The sequence below is a fragment of the Orbicella faveolata genome, unplaced genomic scaffold (assembly GCF_042242905.1).
Source record: "Orbicella faveolata isolate gen_17 unplaced genomic scaffold, um_ofav_v1 contig_4, whole genome shotgun sequence".
Taxonomy (NCBI): domain Eukaryota; kingdom Metazoa; phylum Cnidaria; class Anthozoa; order Scleractinia; family Merulinidae; genus Orbicella; species Orbicella faveolata.
Window position 1 is genome coordinate 9097501 of NW_028301569.1, and position 18912 is coordinate 9116412.

At 40.2% G+C, this 18912-nt stretch overlaps 2 protein-coding genes across 3 annotated transcripts; one reads left to right on the top strand and one right to left on the bottom strand.

Annotated features, from left to right (window-relative positions):
• Positions 1–5903: 5903 nt before the first annotated feature.
• On the top strand, positions 5904–7511 carry LOC149101354 (neuronal pentraxin-1-like; the record flags this gene model as incomplete). The annotated part of the gene is made up of 2 exons (XM_089276436.1): positions 5904–6163; positions 6713–7511. Coding segments are annotated over 2 exons (648 nt in total), but the record flags the coding sequence as incomplete, so codon positions are not given.
• On the bottom strand, positions 7283–18851 carry LOC110068349 (monocarboxylate transporter 4-like). 2 transcript variants are annotated; one of them, XM_089275851.1, is made up of 6 exons: positions 18684–18851; positions 15662–15773; positions 12908–13143; positions 11746–12320; positions 9789–10158; positions 7283–8978 (listed from the first exon to the last, which is right to left on the bottom strand). In XM_089275851.1, exons 3-6 carry the CDS (start codon positions 13131–13133, stop codon positions 8794–8796), a joined length of 1356 nt encoding a protein of 451 aa, XP_089131977.1. In that variant the 5' UTR covers positions 13134–13143; positions 15662–15773; positions 18684–18851; the 3' UTR covers positions 7283–8793. The 2 variants fall into 2 exon arrangements, with proteins under 2 accessions (XP_089131977.1, XP_089131976.1); XM_089275850.1 differs by lacking the exon at positions 15662–15773.
• Positions 18852–18912: the final 61 nt, after the last annotated feature.

Below are 18912 nucleotides of genomic sequence, written 5' to 3' on the forward strand. Positions count from 1 at the left end.
TTGATTCCACGGTCAGCCTTGCGCTATTTCCATGGGCATGACTCGATAATATTTCTGGCACGCGGCATCGACGAGAGCCTCTTCGCCACCCAGTGCATAAGATGAGCGATGAGCAGGACAGATAGTCATCCTCGAAATGTCATCAGGGGCAGTGAACATTGATCCCCGCGCTAAGATAAAGTCGATCTCCGACTCAACATCAGTGCCGCCGACGGAATGAGCGTGTGCAGAGATGTGTTTTCCACATGGAAGTAACGGGAGTATAAGCGCACCTTTTTCGTTTGCTCGACTTCTTTTATTTTGAGAGCGCTGTTCCCTTAGTTAATTTCCATTCTCAACTCCGCCGGTGTACAAAACTGAGTGATTATCTGCTTGTTTAAGAAATTTTGCGTCTCAATTTTTTTTTAATTATTACGTCCCTGTTCCTATGAAAAGTTTACGTTTGTCTTTATTCAAAGTTTTCTACATTGTATGTTTGTTTGTTAATTTGTTTTGTTTTCTTTTGTAATTGTTCGCCCCTCTTGCCTACTTGTCGTTAGGTCTTTCCCCCTTGATCCTTCGTCTTTCCTTTCGGCCTTTCTGTCAAGGATTTGCTTTGAGTATTCTAGATCAAAAGCAGCAGGTTTTTTTTTTCAAAAATACAAACAAACGAACAAAAAAGCTATTTGCGTTTCTACAAAATATGGCACCTCTCAAAGTTCCATTTACGTGGGCCTTCCTTAAAAGGCGTGTGACATGTCATCGCGTGACGTACAAACATTACATGTTTCGAACATATTAGCACCGGATTCACTAATTTTGCTCGTTTCGGCCACTAAGATGCTTAGAATTTACTTGTTTACAAGCTCACTTGTACGTCATAGAAGGATAGAAGCTAAGAAATACTTGATACTGTCAAGAATTGCGATGTTTTTACAAGAGCCGTCGAGGTACTGCTCAGATCGGTTATTCGTTCGGTAAACACTGTTGAACGGAAGATTCAGAAGATGACTATTTGAACAGAAAATATGGATAAAAACCCATCTACAGCCACTGGATTTACAAGGTGAGCTTATAATATTCATTTTTTATTTAACAGGATGCTAAGAACTAAGTTTTGCTTTTACTATGATTTTGGGTTCGACAACAGAAACTCTAATTCGACTATTTGCAGTTGTTGACACCTCGAGGTAGCGACTGTCCCGATTTCTGTGCACCAATTAAAAGCCCCAAACTAATCTTTATATTCTTGAAAAGAAGAACATTTCCACTAAACACAACTTTAATCTCAAGTGATTCGGGGTTATTCCACATAGGAAAAACGTGTCTTGAAAAACGCTCCAAAATTAGATTTTAAAACCATAAAATATTGGTGATTTTTAAACACGCGCCGTGAATTCAAAATTAGACGAAAAATCCTTGTTTTCGGCTTGAATAATTTGCCAATACCTCCCACACAAATATACAAAAAGAAGAAAAGCGAACTTGCTTTTGCACTTTTCAGGAGCGAAGTTCTGGTGTTGATACTCGGCGCACTAATGTCCGCCATTTTTGAAGTGGTAGGCATCTTGTACAGTTTTTGCGAATTTTCTGGAAAACAAAAGTAGATCTAAGCAAAAAAATCATACCACGTTTATTAACTCATCATAGGGTATCTCTGAGCGAAATATGAGGATAGTAATTTTTTGGACCATGTTCCACCTCTCACTCGGTCACGAAAACAAGGCGCTCTTAAGATGCAAACTGATATTTCGTGAAATGCTGAGGGGGGAGCAAATCGCAGTTAGTCTTCAAAAGACTCTTTGAGACACAACGACAAAATTTCCAAACGTTCGCGAGGCTTAATCAATTTAACATCATTACCTCGTTTTTAATTTTTCACCTAATATTTTTCCAGCTTCAGTGCACTTTTAGGGCAATTTTTATCAAAACAATACCGTTATTTATAGGCTCCCGAGTCGGTGATATTAGTTGGTGGCGAAAGATGTATTAGACCACCTTATCATACCGTTAGCCGAATCACATGAATGAGTGGAAAATTGGAGCTTTTAGTTAAAATATAGTGGTTAGAAAGCATGAAGTGTTTTTATTCGTGGCAGTGTTAAATAGTCACTGGACAATACGACTCTTCGTAGGTTGCTTGATAAGCCTAGAGCAAATCTCAAAACGTATGGTGAAAGGGCTTTTTCCGTGGCGGCACCAAGGCTCTGGAATAAACTATCCTTCCAGACCAGACTTTCATCATCAGAGGCAGTTTTTAAGGCTAATCTTAAGACTTATCTTTTTAAGCGTGCATTTGATTTGTAGTTTTTACTTTTTATTTGTAGCCTAATTGTATTATATAGCGTATTTACTTCTTAGGATTTTAACTTTTAGGATTTAGGATTTAAGGTTTTTAAAGAATTAGGATTTTAATTCTAAAGTATTGTAAAGCGCCATGGACAATAAGTGGAAAATGGCGCTATATAAATGTATATTTATTTATTTATATAAATGTATATTTATTTATTTATTTATTCGTAGTAGGCTGATTGGCGCTCTATTCGCACCATTGCCTAAATGGTTGCACCTTTAGGGTTTCACACATTATGCTGTCTTCATTATGCTAATACTCGATGCTCGGAGAGTCTCGCTTTTGTTGTGCTTCATTATGTTTAAGCCTTGTCCAGTCGGGAAATATTTGGCGATCAAACACGATCAAACATTGTTTGGTAACCAAACATTTTCGCGTTGAATCGTGTTTGAACGGACATCAAACATTTGATCAAACACTGTCAACCATTTTGCTCGTTTGGTTGGTAATCAAACATGCTTGATACCGTATGGCCACTCAGTTCAACATCAACATGTTTGGTCACCAAACAACTTGCGTTTGATCGTGTTTGGTCGCCAAACATTTCTTGTGTGGAAAAGGCTGAGAGTCCAGAATTTGAGGGCACCAAGTCTTTCAAGGGAAAGCTAAGTAAAATCAGAAAGCCGAGAGTGATTTCATTCACACCCAGCTAATAACATCGAACAGCTGAAATGAATGCGAATTGTTAAATCGCCATCAGTCCTTTAGGCTAGAGTCTAAAAATCTCGTCTAGTTGCACGTACAGCCAATGTCAAAGCTTAGCTAAAGCTCACCAAATAAAACTGTCACATTTTGTTGTCAGTGTGAGAGGCAGACTGAAGACAGGAGGTAAATTGCAGACTGAGGGTACAATGTAGACTGCATTGTGATGTTAAATTTCGACGAACGAAAGCTATAACAACACGGGATGATTGGTGTCGGAATCGATCCTTTGCCATACTGGCTGATATCCTATCCAAACAGCCCTCCATTTTTAACAACTCCTCCCTCCCCACCCCAGATATTATTTCTTGTAATCAGTCCCTGAGCTAAGGAATGAATTATGCTTCCTTTTTTTTTCCCTAGAGTGTACTTATTAAGATTTGCGATGAAACTAACGCAGACAATTGTCATTTTACTTGTAATGACCAGAGTGGCGGGTGTAAACACAATTAGGCAACTGTCGTGTTCGAAAGCGAGGAGTTTTATTGCCACGGAAGGTAACAGATTTGCCTGCGAGTGCGTTAAGCGAAGTAGCGTGGGAAGAGGTATGTAGGGGGAGGACAGCTTAAGAATGAGAGAGAAGGGAAGATAGAGGGTGGTATAGTGAGTGATCGAGAAGGCGCGGTGGCCTCATGGTTAGTGCGCTGTACTCCGGATCGAGTGGTCCGGGTTCGAGCACTGGTGTTCTTAGGCAAGACAGTTTACTTTCAGAGTGTGCCTCTCTCCACCCAAGTGTATAAATGGGTACCGGCGACCTTAATGCTGGAGGTAACCCTGCAATGAACTAGCATACCATCCAGGGAGGAGTAAAGCAGTAGTCCTAGTCGATTATGCTACAGGTAAGCGCCGACCTGATGAGCCACTTGGCTCGTATGGAGACTTTGCCTTACCTTACTATACTGAGTGATCAATCCTGACTGTAATAATAACGGAGCGAAGGTGTTTGTGTAGAAACTAGAAAGCAATAAAAGCATATTGACATTAAAAAGAAAAAGAAACAGTTTCAAATTTGACATGATTGAAACAAAAGGATTGAAATACTATGAGGACAGGGCAAACAAGCTTATGACTACATCTATTCCCGCGAGGAGACTCATATAAAATGGACTGGGGTGCTTGTCCGAAAGTTTGAAAAGAACCCTTCAGAGGTATACCAAGATCCTGTTTTGTAGGCGTGGCTTGAATTGTTTTTTTTTTACCGATAAGAGGTATCAATTCTAAAACAACACATTATCTCCTGTCATGTTCAGTTTTTAGCTCAATACCCTAAAAGGTACTGCAAAAGCTTCCGCTGTGGACCTTTTGAGGATGAACACCTGACGAGATACCAAAAAAGCCTTTTTGACCCCTAAAAGGTACGACGAGCACCCCCGTCCTTTTTATATGGGAGTCCCCCCCCCCCCCCCATGGGAAATTATTTGACAAAACCTTTAAGAACATTGGTCGTAAGTCAGCGGCTTGACCAAAACCTGCAGCGCATGCACACAGACAAGTTTACAGGGGAAAATTGAGCATTTTCTGTCTCTCACAGCCGTATTCATCGCATTCTTAGTGCATCATTAGCGAGATTAAGCAATGACGACAGCCACGCCAACAACAACAACAACAACAACAACAACAAGAACGACGCCTAGTAAAAGAATGAATTCATATTTTACCTTCGAATTTCCCAATTATCTAGTTGTCGATCTGTTCAGCCTTCTGATCGGTCCAAAAACTTGTTTCAGCTATTTATGTGACACAGCGATCAATTCGAAGTAAAATACGAAAAAGTAGCCGCCGTGGCTCACGTTCTGCAAAATACGCAGAACTTGGTCATTTCACGTTGTTGTTTTGCAGAGAACGGCTAAAAACTATACAAGGATTTTAGCAAGTGCACAGCCATTGTTCTGCTTATTAGACCTTTTGTTTGGTGACGTTTTCGATGTCGTTGTCGTAGTGGTTTGCTTGACTTCCCTATTATTTGCAATCTAAACCTTACATTTATTTTCTTCATATTTAGGATACAACTTGTGGTAAGCAGTGTCCCCCACGAGGTTTGTTCAAATTTCTGTCGCTTTTAATGTTACATAGTCTTTTCAACCGCCCATGAATTTAACACTCACAACAACGTTAACGTCCGTGCACAAAGCAGCAACCATTATCATAATTGGACTTACCTTTGTACTGTTCTCTTGTCATTTCGTTATACTGCGTGGTTGACCACAATCAAAATAGAGTAAGCATCAAGAACTCAAACAAAACCAAACAAAACCTGAATTTCTTTGCAGTACTCGACAAGATGTACACTGGCAAATAATAGAGCGTTTTTACTCACGTGACCAGCAGACATGCAAATTTACTGAAACAAAAGAAAGTGTTTACATAAGGAAAGAGTTTCACTCCTGCCGGTTAGACGGAACATGTTTATACACTGTTCAGACAGGTTAGGTCGTTACAATTCTGCAATTTACAACATGCAGCTGATTGCACGGGAGTATGTACAAACAGAACAATTGTAACCTTCCAAATGAATCATCATATGACTTGAATTGAGTGAAAACAAGGATGTAAACACATTAGCCGAATCTGTTTATTGTTTTGGAACACCAATATGGCTGCTGTGATGTTATTTGAAACTACTTCATCAGTTCAGTTTTGAATGAAACAAGACGGCTGAATAAATTAGAAAGATTGAAGACTTATCTGTACAGCATTAGTCTTTATCTGAAGCAAATTTTCACAAAATGCAGGAAAATGCTAAAAGCGTAAGATGGAATAATTTACCAAGTCTTCAATAGTTCAACTCTTGGTATGAATTGTTTGTGTCAAAATTTCAAGTCGTGCCCTGAATAATTGAAAAATGAATACAATTAAAAGAATATTTTAATTCTTGTTCATTTATCTAACAGATGTTGACGGAACAAATTTTCAACTTACTTTCCCTACCAAGTCCGTCACCGATTACGTCAGATTTGATCTGCTGCGTTGTGCGCCACCGCTGACCGCTTTCACGGTTTGCTTTTGGATAAAAACTGCTGACCAAGCAGACGACGGTTCCAGCTTGAGCTACTCACTTCCAGACGAAGACAACGAGATTTTAGTAATCGATTATACGAGTTTCAAACTCCTACTTGGGGGTGACGGCGAGTAAATATCATTATTTGATTTGAATTGCACTGATTTGAGTTAACAGATAAAATTAAGTGATGAGAAATTGTGGAGGAAAATAAATGATAGGAAATTAATAGGGTATTTTCATACAGTTACACCGACATCTGCAGAGGCGTGGTAGCCTCACGGTTAGTGTGCTCGACTCCGAATCGAGCGGTCCAGGCTCGAGCCTGGTCGGGGACATTGTGTTGTGTTCTTGGGCGAGACACTTAACTCTCACATTGCCTCTCTCCAGCCAGGTGTATAAATGGTTTCCGGCGAATTTAACGCTGTGGCCAAAAAAACCCTTGCTATGGATTAACATCACATCCAGGGAGAAGTAGAAATACTCATTTCTTTATGCTACAGAAACTGGAGATAAGTGCCGTCCTGATTGGCCACTTGGCTCGAATGCAAACTCTACCTACACCAAAATCTCCAATACAAAATGTAAAACATTTCAGTCAGAGAGGGGATATTTCATATTAATATACGTTATGTCCTTCAGTCAATGTCATGGAATTTTGTTTATTTTCTTACTACTAGAAGAATGGATACAAGCGTCAATGATGATCAATGGCATCACATCTGCTCAACATGGGAGAATACCGCTGGCTCGTGGAACTTTTACATTGATGGCTCTCTCTGGCGAAATGGCGATGGTTTGCAAACAGGACACGTGGTCGACAACAACGGCATTTTTGTCCTTGGTCAAGATCAAGATAGTTATGGGGGTGGTTTTGAGCAATATCAAAGCTTCTTCGGTCAGATGTATGGTGTGAACATGTGGGACACTGTTCTGCCGGTCGACGAAATTTTGCGCTTGTCGACAAACTGTACTCATGGGGTTGGCAACTATCTCAGGTGGATTGATTTCGTGACAGGTTTACATGGAAATGTGACAAAAAAGTCTCCAGCTACGTGCCTGGTGTGAACTGAGCATGCGCATTAACTGATTGTTTGTCTCTATATAGTCTCTTGTTTGTATTTGTGCATATCTTCCCAACTTAGGTGACAATAGCTCGCATGTTGATGGTTAGAAATCCGGCGCGAGCAGATATTATTTCTCTTTGTAGAACTTGTGGAACTTGTCAGTTTTATCAAAAAGTCTGTAACTCGACAAAATAAGTTCTCTTTAATTTTCCTCTTACAATAATAAGCAGTTCCTCATTTAAGATCACAATAAACTTTCCTTTGAATATAAATCTTTGCATTTTATGTAGGTATAAATTTAGTTGATCCTTAGTTTCACCTGATTTAGATGCTTGGAAAAAAAGGTCCGTTTACATAACATATATTACAATGAATTAAAACGAATAAAGCGATACTTTACTATTTAAAAACAGCTAGGCTTTTTATTTTGCCTTAATTTATGTGAAATTTATTAACTACCTTGGTTTTATATCAAGCTACACAGTAAATAACGTTAACCATTTACAATAAATGTACAAGTTTAAACTAGGAGATATATAATTAGATATATTACAGATATAAATGCCAAATCCGCCAAGATGGCGGATTTCCGTCGAAACAGATCGAAAATATATAATTCATATGTCACATGACGCATTTATTTCATCTAAACACTCTCTAAGTTTAATGACAGTAATTAAAATAAATCTGTAAAGCCTGGTTCACACTAGCGACATAACGACATAACGACATCGTCACAAACGACATAAAAAGGACGTTATCTCGACATAAAAAGGACGTTATGTTTGTAGTGTGAACATTTAGACATAATGACATATCAGCAACATAACAGCATGAACATAACGACATAAAGATAAAACTGATCTTTTCCTTATGTCGTTATGTCGTTATGTCGCTACTGTGAACCAGGCTTAAGTTATAAAGCCTAGTTCACACGAGCGACATACCGACATAAACACATCGTCATAAGAGGGACGTTATGTCGTTAAGTTAACTTTGTAGTGTGAACATCCTGACAAAATGACATAATAGCAACATAACAACATGAACATTACGCAATAGGAAAAAAAAAAAAACTGATCTTTTCCTTATGTCTTTATATCGATCGCTGGTGTGAATCAGGCCTAGCTGGAGCCCCAGGGGTCAGAATAAGGTAGTTTCTGAGGGTACGTTTCTTTGCGATGACTTCAGATCAGGATCAATGATCCAAAATCACTCGGATCACAATTCATCAAAGGAACCATTGAATCCTTGCCTAGACTAGGTTCGTCGGATCTTTTGATGCGCAATGATCCAGGGGGAGGGATTCCATATATAGGCTATATGGGTATGTGCCGTGGGAAAGGGTAGGGTTTTTGAGGTTCTCGATTCTTTTTGCCCCAGTTGGCATTGGGTATCTATTTACATTCCCTTCGCTCTTCAAACAGGGTCAGGGTTTAAGACCCTTCGCGGCACACACTATACACAAATTTACGGAAGTACCCTCCCCTCTGGGGAAAGTGATCCGATTGATATTGGATCATTTATCCTGATCTGAATCATCACGAAGGAACGCACTCTGTTGTTCGCTTTGATCAAAATACACAAGAAATCTTTTTTGACCAGGGTCTTGTTTCGTGACACAACAAAGCAGCTTTCAAGTTTCTATTACGTTGCCACTATCCCCAAGAGACCAAAGATACGCGCATGCGCATTTACACAACTGAACACTTTTCTACCACAAGAAGCGATTCCCAGACTTTCACTTCTTCCTTCGAGGTAAATGTCTTAGATTTCTTGACACAGGAAACAGTCAACAGTATGGCAGTGGCAAATATCATTATAGCACCACCCATGTAGAATACTGGGTCATACGATCCTTGGAGATCTGCTACGAAACCTTTGAAAAAAGGGAAAAATCGCAAATAAATCTCATGAACAACGTAAAACAATTTATTTATATGCTTTTTACGAGCCTTCTAATATTCTGTATGGATAGTAGCGTGGTGACGCTATGCCAAAGTTAAATGTGCAGGATATAACCTCACATTGACAAATGCGAAAATTAACGGAGAATATTCCAAAGTTCCCGGTGATCCCCCGAGGGCTAACAAAGGTTACCTTTCAAATAGGTTTAAAAACACCTAAAGGCTTCTGAAAATGCCACTAGCATTAACACAATCTGTCCAAGGCGGTTTAGTTCAATAAGTCGTCATCAAAATAAAAGAACAAATAATTCAAATGGACAAACAACTAACTTCAAATTGGCAAATAAATTCAAATTAGTACGGGATGTGACGGGGGAAAGAAACGGAACTAGCGTCCCAATTGCGATCTAACGCTCTGCTACACTCAACATAGACTTAATAAATACATTAAAAATGCTGTTGATTAAGAACAAAAGACCCAAACTGAACACGCAAGCGGATTTCATTCCCGCGAAACTTTTTACATGAATGTTTACATGTAACGTTTGCTAATTTCATTTTCTCACATCCTAAAAACTATAAATATGTCTTGCCGTTAATTTTAATTTATTCATTCGACAATGATGACATGAAGTCGTCGAAACGTCATGTAACTTTGCTTACGTTAGTTTTCCTGCTTAAAAATAAATACAAGCTAATAAAAGTGTCGAAAAAAAAATAGAAGATTTGATCAAATGATCATTTGATCACAAGGAGGATACTGGAGTTTTAAAAAGGCTTACCTCCTAGAGCCGGACCACATGCTGAAGTGACACAAGTTACGGACTGATAGACACCGAAACCCAGGGGTCTGAGTCTTTCAGGAAGACTGTAAAGCACTGCGATACTCAAACCGGAACCCATTGTCCCATCAGCTAAGCCGTATACTACAAAGTACGCAATAAAGTGAACATTTGAATTTGCCATAGGTAAAAGGAGGGTAACCATGCCTAAAATACCACTGGCCACAGAATAAATGTATATCATGTTTATCCAGCTGAAGTCATTCAATCGACCAATCGCAGGTCGCACTAGTAAGGAGGCCACTCCACTGTAGATGTACAGACGGGAGGCGACTACCTCTGAAAAACCGATCTCTTCCAAGTAACGAACCTATACGAAGAGAAATAAGTTAAACTTCTAGCAGACGGATTGTTAACATTATTGCCAGGATTAGCACCGAGTGAGTGCAAATGCCTTTCAGCGTAGAATGCTGGCGCGGAGGCGCGGTGGTGCGGTGGTCTTAAAGTTTGTGTACTTATTGAGATTTTCGGATGGAATCGATTCGATGGCATGGAAAACCCACACGGAAATTTCTTCATCCAATGACAATCGCGAAACGACTTTCTCACACGTCAAAAAGCGTTTCATCCAATCAGAAAGCAGCTGTCAAAATGAATCAGTCAGTTCGCAACGCGTTCACGTTGTTGTTGGTACGATTTTGGGGCCTCTTCAATCTTTATTCAGGGAGTTTTTTGAGTTTTCACAAGTTTACACTAGTTTTCTCGCGAATTAGCTATAAACCGCGAACAATGGTGGAAAGTTAAAACAGGCTTACCACTTTATCTCTTTTACCCATTGAAGATTTTATGCAGGAACAGCAAAACAAAAATACTCGGGCAAAAACCCGACAAGTCGTTAGCTTGCTAACGAATTCCTCAAACAGAAGGAAGACGCAAGAAAAGGTTAAGAAAACACACCAGATGTGTGTGAATTTAACCAACAGATGGCAAGGATTAAAAACCATCAAGCCTTCGAGGGTTTTTTTCAAGTGTTAATCGGTTTTTGAAAGAAGGCAAATATCTCGTAGGTATTATCGACAACAAAGAATTTGACCAAGCAAGGAAATGTCTGGAAGCTCGAAGAAAACAACTTAAAAAAGACAAGGCAAAGAAAGTAAAAACAAACAAACAAACAAACAAACAAACAAACAAAACAAAGACAGCTGAGCCGTTGAGTGGAAAAGAGATAAAGTCGGTAAACATTCTGTACGAAAAATATTTAGGCTTTCGAAGAAGCGACAAAGTGCTTGCACAAAATAACTTGACTAAGCTTATTGTTTTGCTGAATGAAAAAGCAATTATATTTATCAGAACGTTGAAGGTCAAAATCTCAGTAAGCAAAAAATAAACAAATTACAGCATGGAAAGTGCTTTGTACGGTATTTACGCACTCGTTGTTTTTGCATCAGAAAACTCGTGCGTATATACCGTACGACCGCACATTGCCATAAAGTAATCTATATATTATTGACGAGCGCGCGTTGGATATGAGATGGTAGATAGTCAACGAGGCAGGTAGCGCCGAGTTGACTACAATCCTCTCATGTCAGGATGATCCAACAAGCGCGAGTGGAATAATTGTTTCATTGTTAACGCTCCCACAGTATAGAAAACTAGACTAAAATAGAAATAAAAACGACCAAACAAATCACGCGTATTTGTAGAGCATGGTATAATGGCTCAAAACCTATGATGGCTAAGCCAATAAAAATTCTCGAATTGCTTTATCCAATGATCCAGGTTTTAATAAATCTTAATATTGTGCCCATTGCTCGTATTGCATATCTATAGAACAAAGTGACATTGTTACCTAGAACTAAGCTGCAATGCGCAAAAAGAGCTAAAGCTACTTTGACCCGGCTGCACACCTTGCGCCTTTTACACGCCCTGCGTGCCTACAACACTGTTTCAGACTTACCATATGCACGGGTGGAATGTAGTGAGCAAGGTAAAAGATAACTCCTGCCAACGAAGAGAGGACGAATGCTTTGTGTTTAAGAAGTGAAATGTCCCAGAACTTCTTGTCTTCTTTTTGTTCGTTTGTCTTCAGTTCCTCTTTCTCAGAATCTAACACTACTGGTCGGTAAACAAAGGCCAAAAGACACATTAAGACATCAATGCCAGCCATAGATAGAAACGTTCGTCTCCAACCAAAGTTTTCGAAAAGCAGTTGTACGATTGGGCTCATGATAAATAGCCCTCCACCGGGCCCCATTGCTATTAGTCCCAGGCTCAGCGAGCGCCACTTTGTGAAGTAACTTGGCACGGCAATGTACGTAACTATAAAAATACACCCTGATCCAAAACCGAACAGAGCTCCGTATGTTACGAACATGACATAAAGATTGGAGACTTTTGATGTTGCAATGAGACTGGCAATACAGATCAAGGATCCAAAAAATGACACAAGTCGAGCACCAAATCGTTGATAAAGCCTCCCAATAAGAGGACCATAAAGTCCTATGCCCATCATTGCAATTGATCCAACCCATGCTGTCAAGAGAAAATGCGTATGACACTTGCTTAGCTTTGAATTTGGGTTATTTTCCAAGAGTGACAGAGTTCCCCATTTAAAAGATTCCCGCATTAAAAGATTTCCCGCTTTTAAAGATTCCCCATTTTAAAGATTCCCCCATTTTAAAGATTCCCCCTTTTAAAGATTCCCCATTTTAAAGATTCCCCCTTTTAAAGATTCCCGCTTTTAAAGATTCCACGTTTTAAAGATTCCTACTTTTAAAGATTCCCCATTTTAAAGATGCCCGCTTTTAAAGATTCCACATTTTAAAGATCCCCGCTTTTAAAGATTCCCCATTTTAAAGATTCCCGCTTTTAAAGATTCCCCATTTTAAAGATTCCCGCTTTTAAAGATTCCCCATTTTAAAGATTCCCATTTTAAAGATTCCCCGTTCCCCGTTCCCCGTTCCGCATTCCTCGTTTTAAAGATAGCCGCTAACTGCATGCTCATTCATCCCACGTTCATTTGTTTGTCCCCGCAGGAGATCGTTCGTTCACTCGCCAATTCGTACATTAGTGCGTTAAATTCATTCACTTATTTGGGGACAATCGAGAAACAAAGATACCTGTTTTAGCCTTTCCCTGCTGAAATTCGTCCAGCAGAGCTGGGAATAGAATGCCATAGCTATAGGTAAATCCACAAATGGCGACATTTGAAACAACGCCTGCAAAACACACCAGCCAGGACCAACAACCGTCCTGTTGGGGTGAGCTTCTTTCTGCGCATCTCACTACTTGTGTTGTTTTCTTTCCACTCTCACTAGCCTCAACCTGCTCGACCATAGCTGTCATCTTCAATTAGCTGCAAACCAATAGAAAGGTGGAAGTTACTGAGACGTCTCAAGACTTCTTGAGTGGAAGAAAATATTACAGAATGTCGACTCGACTTAAGCCTGCGTCGCAGACGGAAATTGGAACGTGTGTCTGACGGTATAAAAAGACAGGTACAAACCAAACACAAACAGTGTACTCGGTGCCATGCCAACGGGAGTGAGTTAATTAATAGCTGGCCCAGAGGAAAACAGTTGATTTTGCTTCCCAAGGGCAATAAAAAAATAGAACTTACCATAGAACAAACATTAGCCACGCACAATATATAACCTCATTAGGCCGTTATAATTGGTGGCTCACTCACCACGGCTATATGTACGCGCGAACCTTGATTCAAAAATTTATATCGTTAGCGCGCGCAGCTTGGGACATCAAAGACTGCAAAGATGGCGTACAGAACGACGTATCTGTCACAGGTTATTTGCATGGTGTGCAGGTGTTGTTACCTGCAAATAATGAGTAAGCGCCAGGGGAGACAAACTGTTTTTGTCATGTTTTGTACACCCTTTATTTTTTTTATAAGAATATTTTTCTTTTTCTGGCCGAGGCTGAATATTCTTATTTTCTGCCGATTTCAGGCTGAAAATATTCTTGTGAATATTCTTATAGCATATGACATATTGGTTTTCGACTGTATTTGGTGTCTGGATGGTGTCGAAGCAATTTTGGAGCCAGTCTGCAGGCATTATAGCCTGATATCACGCACATAACTTGCAGAAATGATTATTGGCATCGAATAAACGACTAGTGCTGTTTTTGTTGCTTCTTGGTTAGTTTTGCCGTTTGGAGAAAGGAACAATTTTACACGGTTGAGTTAAAAACGTATAATTGTATTGAATTTACAAATTTTGAACACACATTATATTCTTTTATAGTCCGAACCTGGAGTTTATTCTTAAAATATTCTTAGAATTTCGCAAATTTCAGCCTCGATATTCTTATAAAACATATTCTTATAGCAAACGAAATCTGTATCAATGGTTCTGCCAGATAAATAATTTTAAAAATTCTGCAAATGTCATAAAACTTAAAAAGCGTTTGAGATCATGCTATAGGTAAACAAGAAGTTCGAAGAGCAAGCTTTGACGTTGCGCCGGGCAAAAATTTCAACCTTCTAAAACTTTTTTGTTTTAAATTTTTGCGGGAAAAACGTTGGCCTCCTATTTTCGTAGGGGAGGAAGATTGCGTGACGAGCCCAAAGAGCGTCTGCGTAGAAGGCCAGAAAAAAGTAACAACGAGAAAAAGCAAAGTGATCCATCGCAGGACAGGCGGATTAGCGAGACAGAGCTCGAAACGTAATACACGAGAGCGAAGCGTCGATCACACTCCGCGCCCGCACGTGTATCGCGTTTCGAGCTCTGCCTCGCTAAGCCATCTTTTCTAGCCTAAGTTGCAGTTTGCAAAAAAATTTAAAATGTTCAAATGTTGTGCGGAGTGCGGAGTGCGGAGTGCGGAGTGCGGAGTGCGGAGTGCGGAGTGTAGAAATTGTAGCCAGAGTATCGGAAATGCATTATGTAGAAAATGAGTGCAGATAAAACGGCTTGTATGGAAATGGAAGTTAAAAAAATTATCTTTATTCCGTCAGCCGTACGCAACTGAATAAGTCGAATAAGGTATAACACCCTGTAAAACTCCTTCCATTCCCCAGCCCTCTGTGCGGACGGCGAAGACAATAACTCGATCTTCATAAAAGCTTTTCACGGCCGGGGGTAGGGCTATATAGGTCTGTGCGGCCCCAAAGGGTATGGTTTTTCAGCCGTTTTGGTCAGAGTATGGTTTTAGCACTCTAGTCTTGAATTAGGAATGTTTCTTAGAAGAAACTACTTTTTCATCATTATCAATAAGACCAGCAACAAAAACCCTTCATAACTTATGTTTAGGGCAAGTGTGCCAGCGGCAGCGGTCATAAATAGGGTAGCAAAAATCGCAGATTTTGGTCATAAATAGGGTAACGATTTTGGGAAGTGGGCCACACACCTCCAACCAACTTTTCTAGAAATCTTTCCACACTCCACATTTTGTACACTCCTCATTTTGTATATTCCTCATCTTGTGCACTCCGCACTCTGCGTTTTCTACCTAACCAGTTCGGTTTACCGAGAAACAACTCCAGCGTAGTGGTCAGAGCGGGTTTTGAACCCACGACCTCCGGTTTTCAAGTCCGACGTCCCTGAACCACTCGCCCACGTTGCCTCCCTTGCAGGTTATTTCTTGATATCCCTTGTTCACAGTGCGTTGCTGATTTATTTGTAAACATCTCATTCTTTTGTGTGAGTGTTTGTCACAATATTATTATTTTTTAGGGCCCGTACGCAAGGGGTTGATAAGATTTGTTTGGCTCTGCCTAAAATCTCGACAAATTTTGTCTCCACTTAAAAACACCAAAATATTCAATAACCACAAGTGTCAATCACGTTGAAATCTAACGCCTTCCTTTGGGTTCCGTTCGCGGGAAAGTGACCTTTAATTATCGAGAGATAAACGGTTACCTGTCTTGCTTCGGCGTTTTATTGCTTGTAATTTTTTTTTCTTTATCGTCCTTCAAGCCATTCAGTTTGCTCTGCGAGCCGTATAGCTTGTATGGAGTCGCATTCAACATCTCTAGGTAAGAATTATAAGGTCTTCGTCGTTCTCATCTTCACAGCTCGATTGCGGCGCAAAAATTAAATATTTTGGCGAGCTTCTGCTGTATGTATAGACTCTAAAAAGCAAGATCAAATTTCCTTGATTGACATTTTTAGTCATATTAACACCAGATGTTGCTAAAACTAGTAACGGGGAACGGGGAAGGGGAACCGAGAGCGGGAGTCTGGGAACGAGTATACAGTGGTAACCCGCCTGAGAATTCAGAATGGCGGACAAAGGAAAAGAAAAGGGAACGATCTGAGGAAATGTGAGGAAGTGGTACGGTTGTAAACGTGAGTATCCACCGGCTACGTCCCCAGATGACCAGTACGTTCTTGTTAGAGCAGAGTCCGATTGGTACTGGGATGAACAAAGCATGAAATGGCGCCTTGGGAGAAAATTCAGTCGGTGTTATCACATGCCACCCCGATCGGTCAGGCCACAGTCGTTCTGAAATAGAATTTCAAGCCTTCACAGTCTTGTCATATCTACTCGCTTTGTGTTCGACCTGTCATGTCAATATTTAAAAATAGCAACACGCAATAGAATATCGAGAACAAGTGACATAACACATGACTATCTTTGAACGTGGGTCGTCCGCTGTCTTGACTGTCTTCAAGTTCGGTAGCATGGTGGCCTTTCGGAGATGGGCAATTCTGCTGGCAAATCAGGTAAGCAGCAGATATATAACCTGTGGCCTGGCCACTTTGTTAAAGACAAAATATATGAGAAACGAGCAAGGAATATTCCAGAATAATGCTGGTGTTGGTGAAAGATGACTGCGGAAAAGCGACCACGTGACACTCGGTATGTTTTTAGATGACATGTTGTCACGAATGCGTATCAGACGAGAAACAACCTTTATTCTCAGTTTGCCTTTTGTATCCAGTCTGCAGTCTGCATTTTGCACCGACCGATTGAGGTAGCATGTGAAAATACCGATTCGATTTTCTCCCAAGGCTCCATTTCATGCTTTGTTTATCCCAGTACCAATCGGACTCTGCTATAACAAGAACGTACTGGTCATCTGCGGACACAGCCGGTAGAAACTCACGTTTACAACCGTAACACTTCCTCATATTTTCCCAAATTGTTCCCTTTTCAAGCCTTTTTTCTTTTGTCCACCATTTTGAATTCTCAGACTCCCGTTCCCGGTTCCCGGTTCCCCGTTCGTAACTTTAGTGACATTCTTTTAACGCCTGCAAAATCTGATAGTTTTGACGCTTGACAAAGATTTGTCCCGCTCCGAGGCAAAACGACGGCGCTTTTAAAGTTTGTTACGGCTTGAAAAAATGTTGGTAGGAAGAAAAACACCGTACGCACTTGTAGAACGCAACTGATGACAAATATTTTTGCATCGCCTGGAGCGTGCGGGCCCTAAGTTGTTTGCACTTTTGCGTTGCTGATACATTATGAAAATTACGTTAGTTTTGCGGGAAAAAGGGATGTGAGAAAAACATGTTGCGATATGATAATACAACTAATAAAATAGCGAGAGTCAGAAAAATGAGGAACACTATGGTTCGATTTAGAAGCATAACGTGTGACCCCCTGTGTCGTAGAAGGAGTTCCGGAACTTGAATAAGGAATATTGAAGTGATCCTTTGGAAGATGATAATGATACTTGTTTCGTGACAAAAGCGATATAGGACACATCCGAAGTTAATATAGAGCGTTTGCTAGTTGCTGAGATAATTTACACTTAATTACGTTGTGAGAGATTTTCTCCTCGGCGACAAATCCTGTTCTGGAAAATTTTCGTTACCACAATATTAGCATAAACAGAAACAGCTGTCTTTTCAAAAGGATTTTATGTCAGCATTTGACCCTTTCGGCTCCGAGTCAAGTAAACTTATTTACAAGGGAGTGGATGTTTCTATCTTGGTTCGTCGCTTTCGTGACAAAGTTGGACGGGTCTTCGTCAGTTAACCGCTATCGTTCTTTTGATACTAAAGCAAATACCGAAAAACTCGTTCAAGTTATTTTGTTCGCAGTCTGTAACCGAGTTAATAAAATCCCTCGGTACGTTCTATATTCAGGTGTCAATGATTAAATCAAGACGATCAGAATATAATTTTCACTTTTGTTCCAGGGCCAGTTTTTACGTTCAGTTCAGATGCGAGTCGCGATGCGGCGAAAACGAGTCGCGGACTGAAGCGACGAAAACGAAATTTTGGTTCCCCCCGTGACGGCTTTTTCATCAGCAACAGAAAGAAGAAAGAGGTGTATGTAAATTTTAGATCGCATGAAATATGAATAATCGAGACCAAACACAAAATCTGACCACCAACGAATTAAAGGAGTCGTGCTTTCCTAGTGAAGGCTGAAGAGTGCCAAGAAAAACCGCAGAGAAGTGTTTCCTGACTTTAATGTCCGAAGGTCGCAAGAGAGAGCGCTATTTTCTTGATAAAAGACCTTTGCTGCGTACACGTGCGGCGGGCTTCACCCACACTCCACTCGAACGATCGAATTGAAAATAAAGGCGCCATGCAAGCTCGGGAAATTCACGGTCACTAGAAAAATAAACAGGAAAACAGAAACATTTGGCATTTATAAACTAAATCTAGAATGTCTCAGTACGTCTTTCCTTCGAAATTCTGATTGTTATGTAATATATTGACACTGCAGGGTTCAGTCTTTGAATCCGTAATAAAGGAATATGTTTTGAAGATTCCTAGGGTCGATTATTATAACATAATCAAGATCGGGCAATTCGTCGACTAGAAAACTAAAATGATTTTTGGAATCGCTTGGCATTTCCAAAGAAACATAGAATGCACTCAGGCCGGATTTCGATAAGTTCTTCGCCGGACAAACCGTGCGGACATCCACTTTATACGGTCAGAGGGATAAAAAAAAGATAAACAATAACATATAACCGCTTACCTCTGAATTATTTCTGGCGATCACTAAAAGCTTGCAGGCGAGCGGAAGATGGAGCTCGAAACAAACTCGAAGAGCTGCCAGGAGTATTAAATTGTAATGCTGTTCTCTCGGTAGCGTGGCCTGGTGTTTTTCAATAGGTTTATAAGTGAGAGCAAAAGCAAAACTGGTTAAACGAGAAAAACGATTATCAAACCGGATCGAAGAGGAGACGCTAAACATAAATTTCACG

Coding starts and splice junctions, on each gene's coding strand:
- LOC110068349 (XM_089275850.1), bottom strand. CDS start 13,133: ATGACAGCTATGGTCGAGCAGGTTGAGGCTAGTGAGAGTGGAAAGAAA. Junction 12,321..12,907: donor GCAGGGAAAGGCTAAAACAG/GTATCTTTGTTT, acceptor TTCTCTTGACAG/CATGGGTTGGATCAATTGCA. Junction 8,979..9,788: donor ATGTGGTCCGGCTCTAGGAG/GTAAGCCTTTTT, acceptor CTTTTTTCAAAG/GTTTCGTAGCAGATCTCCAA.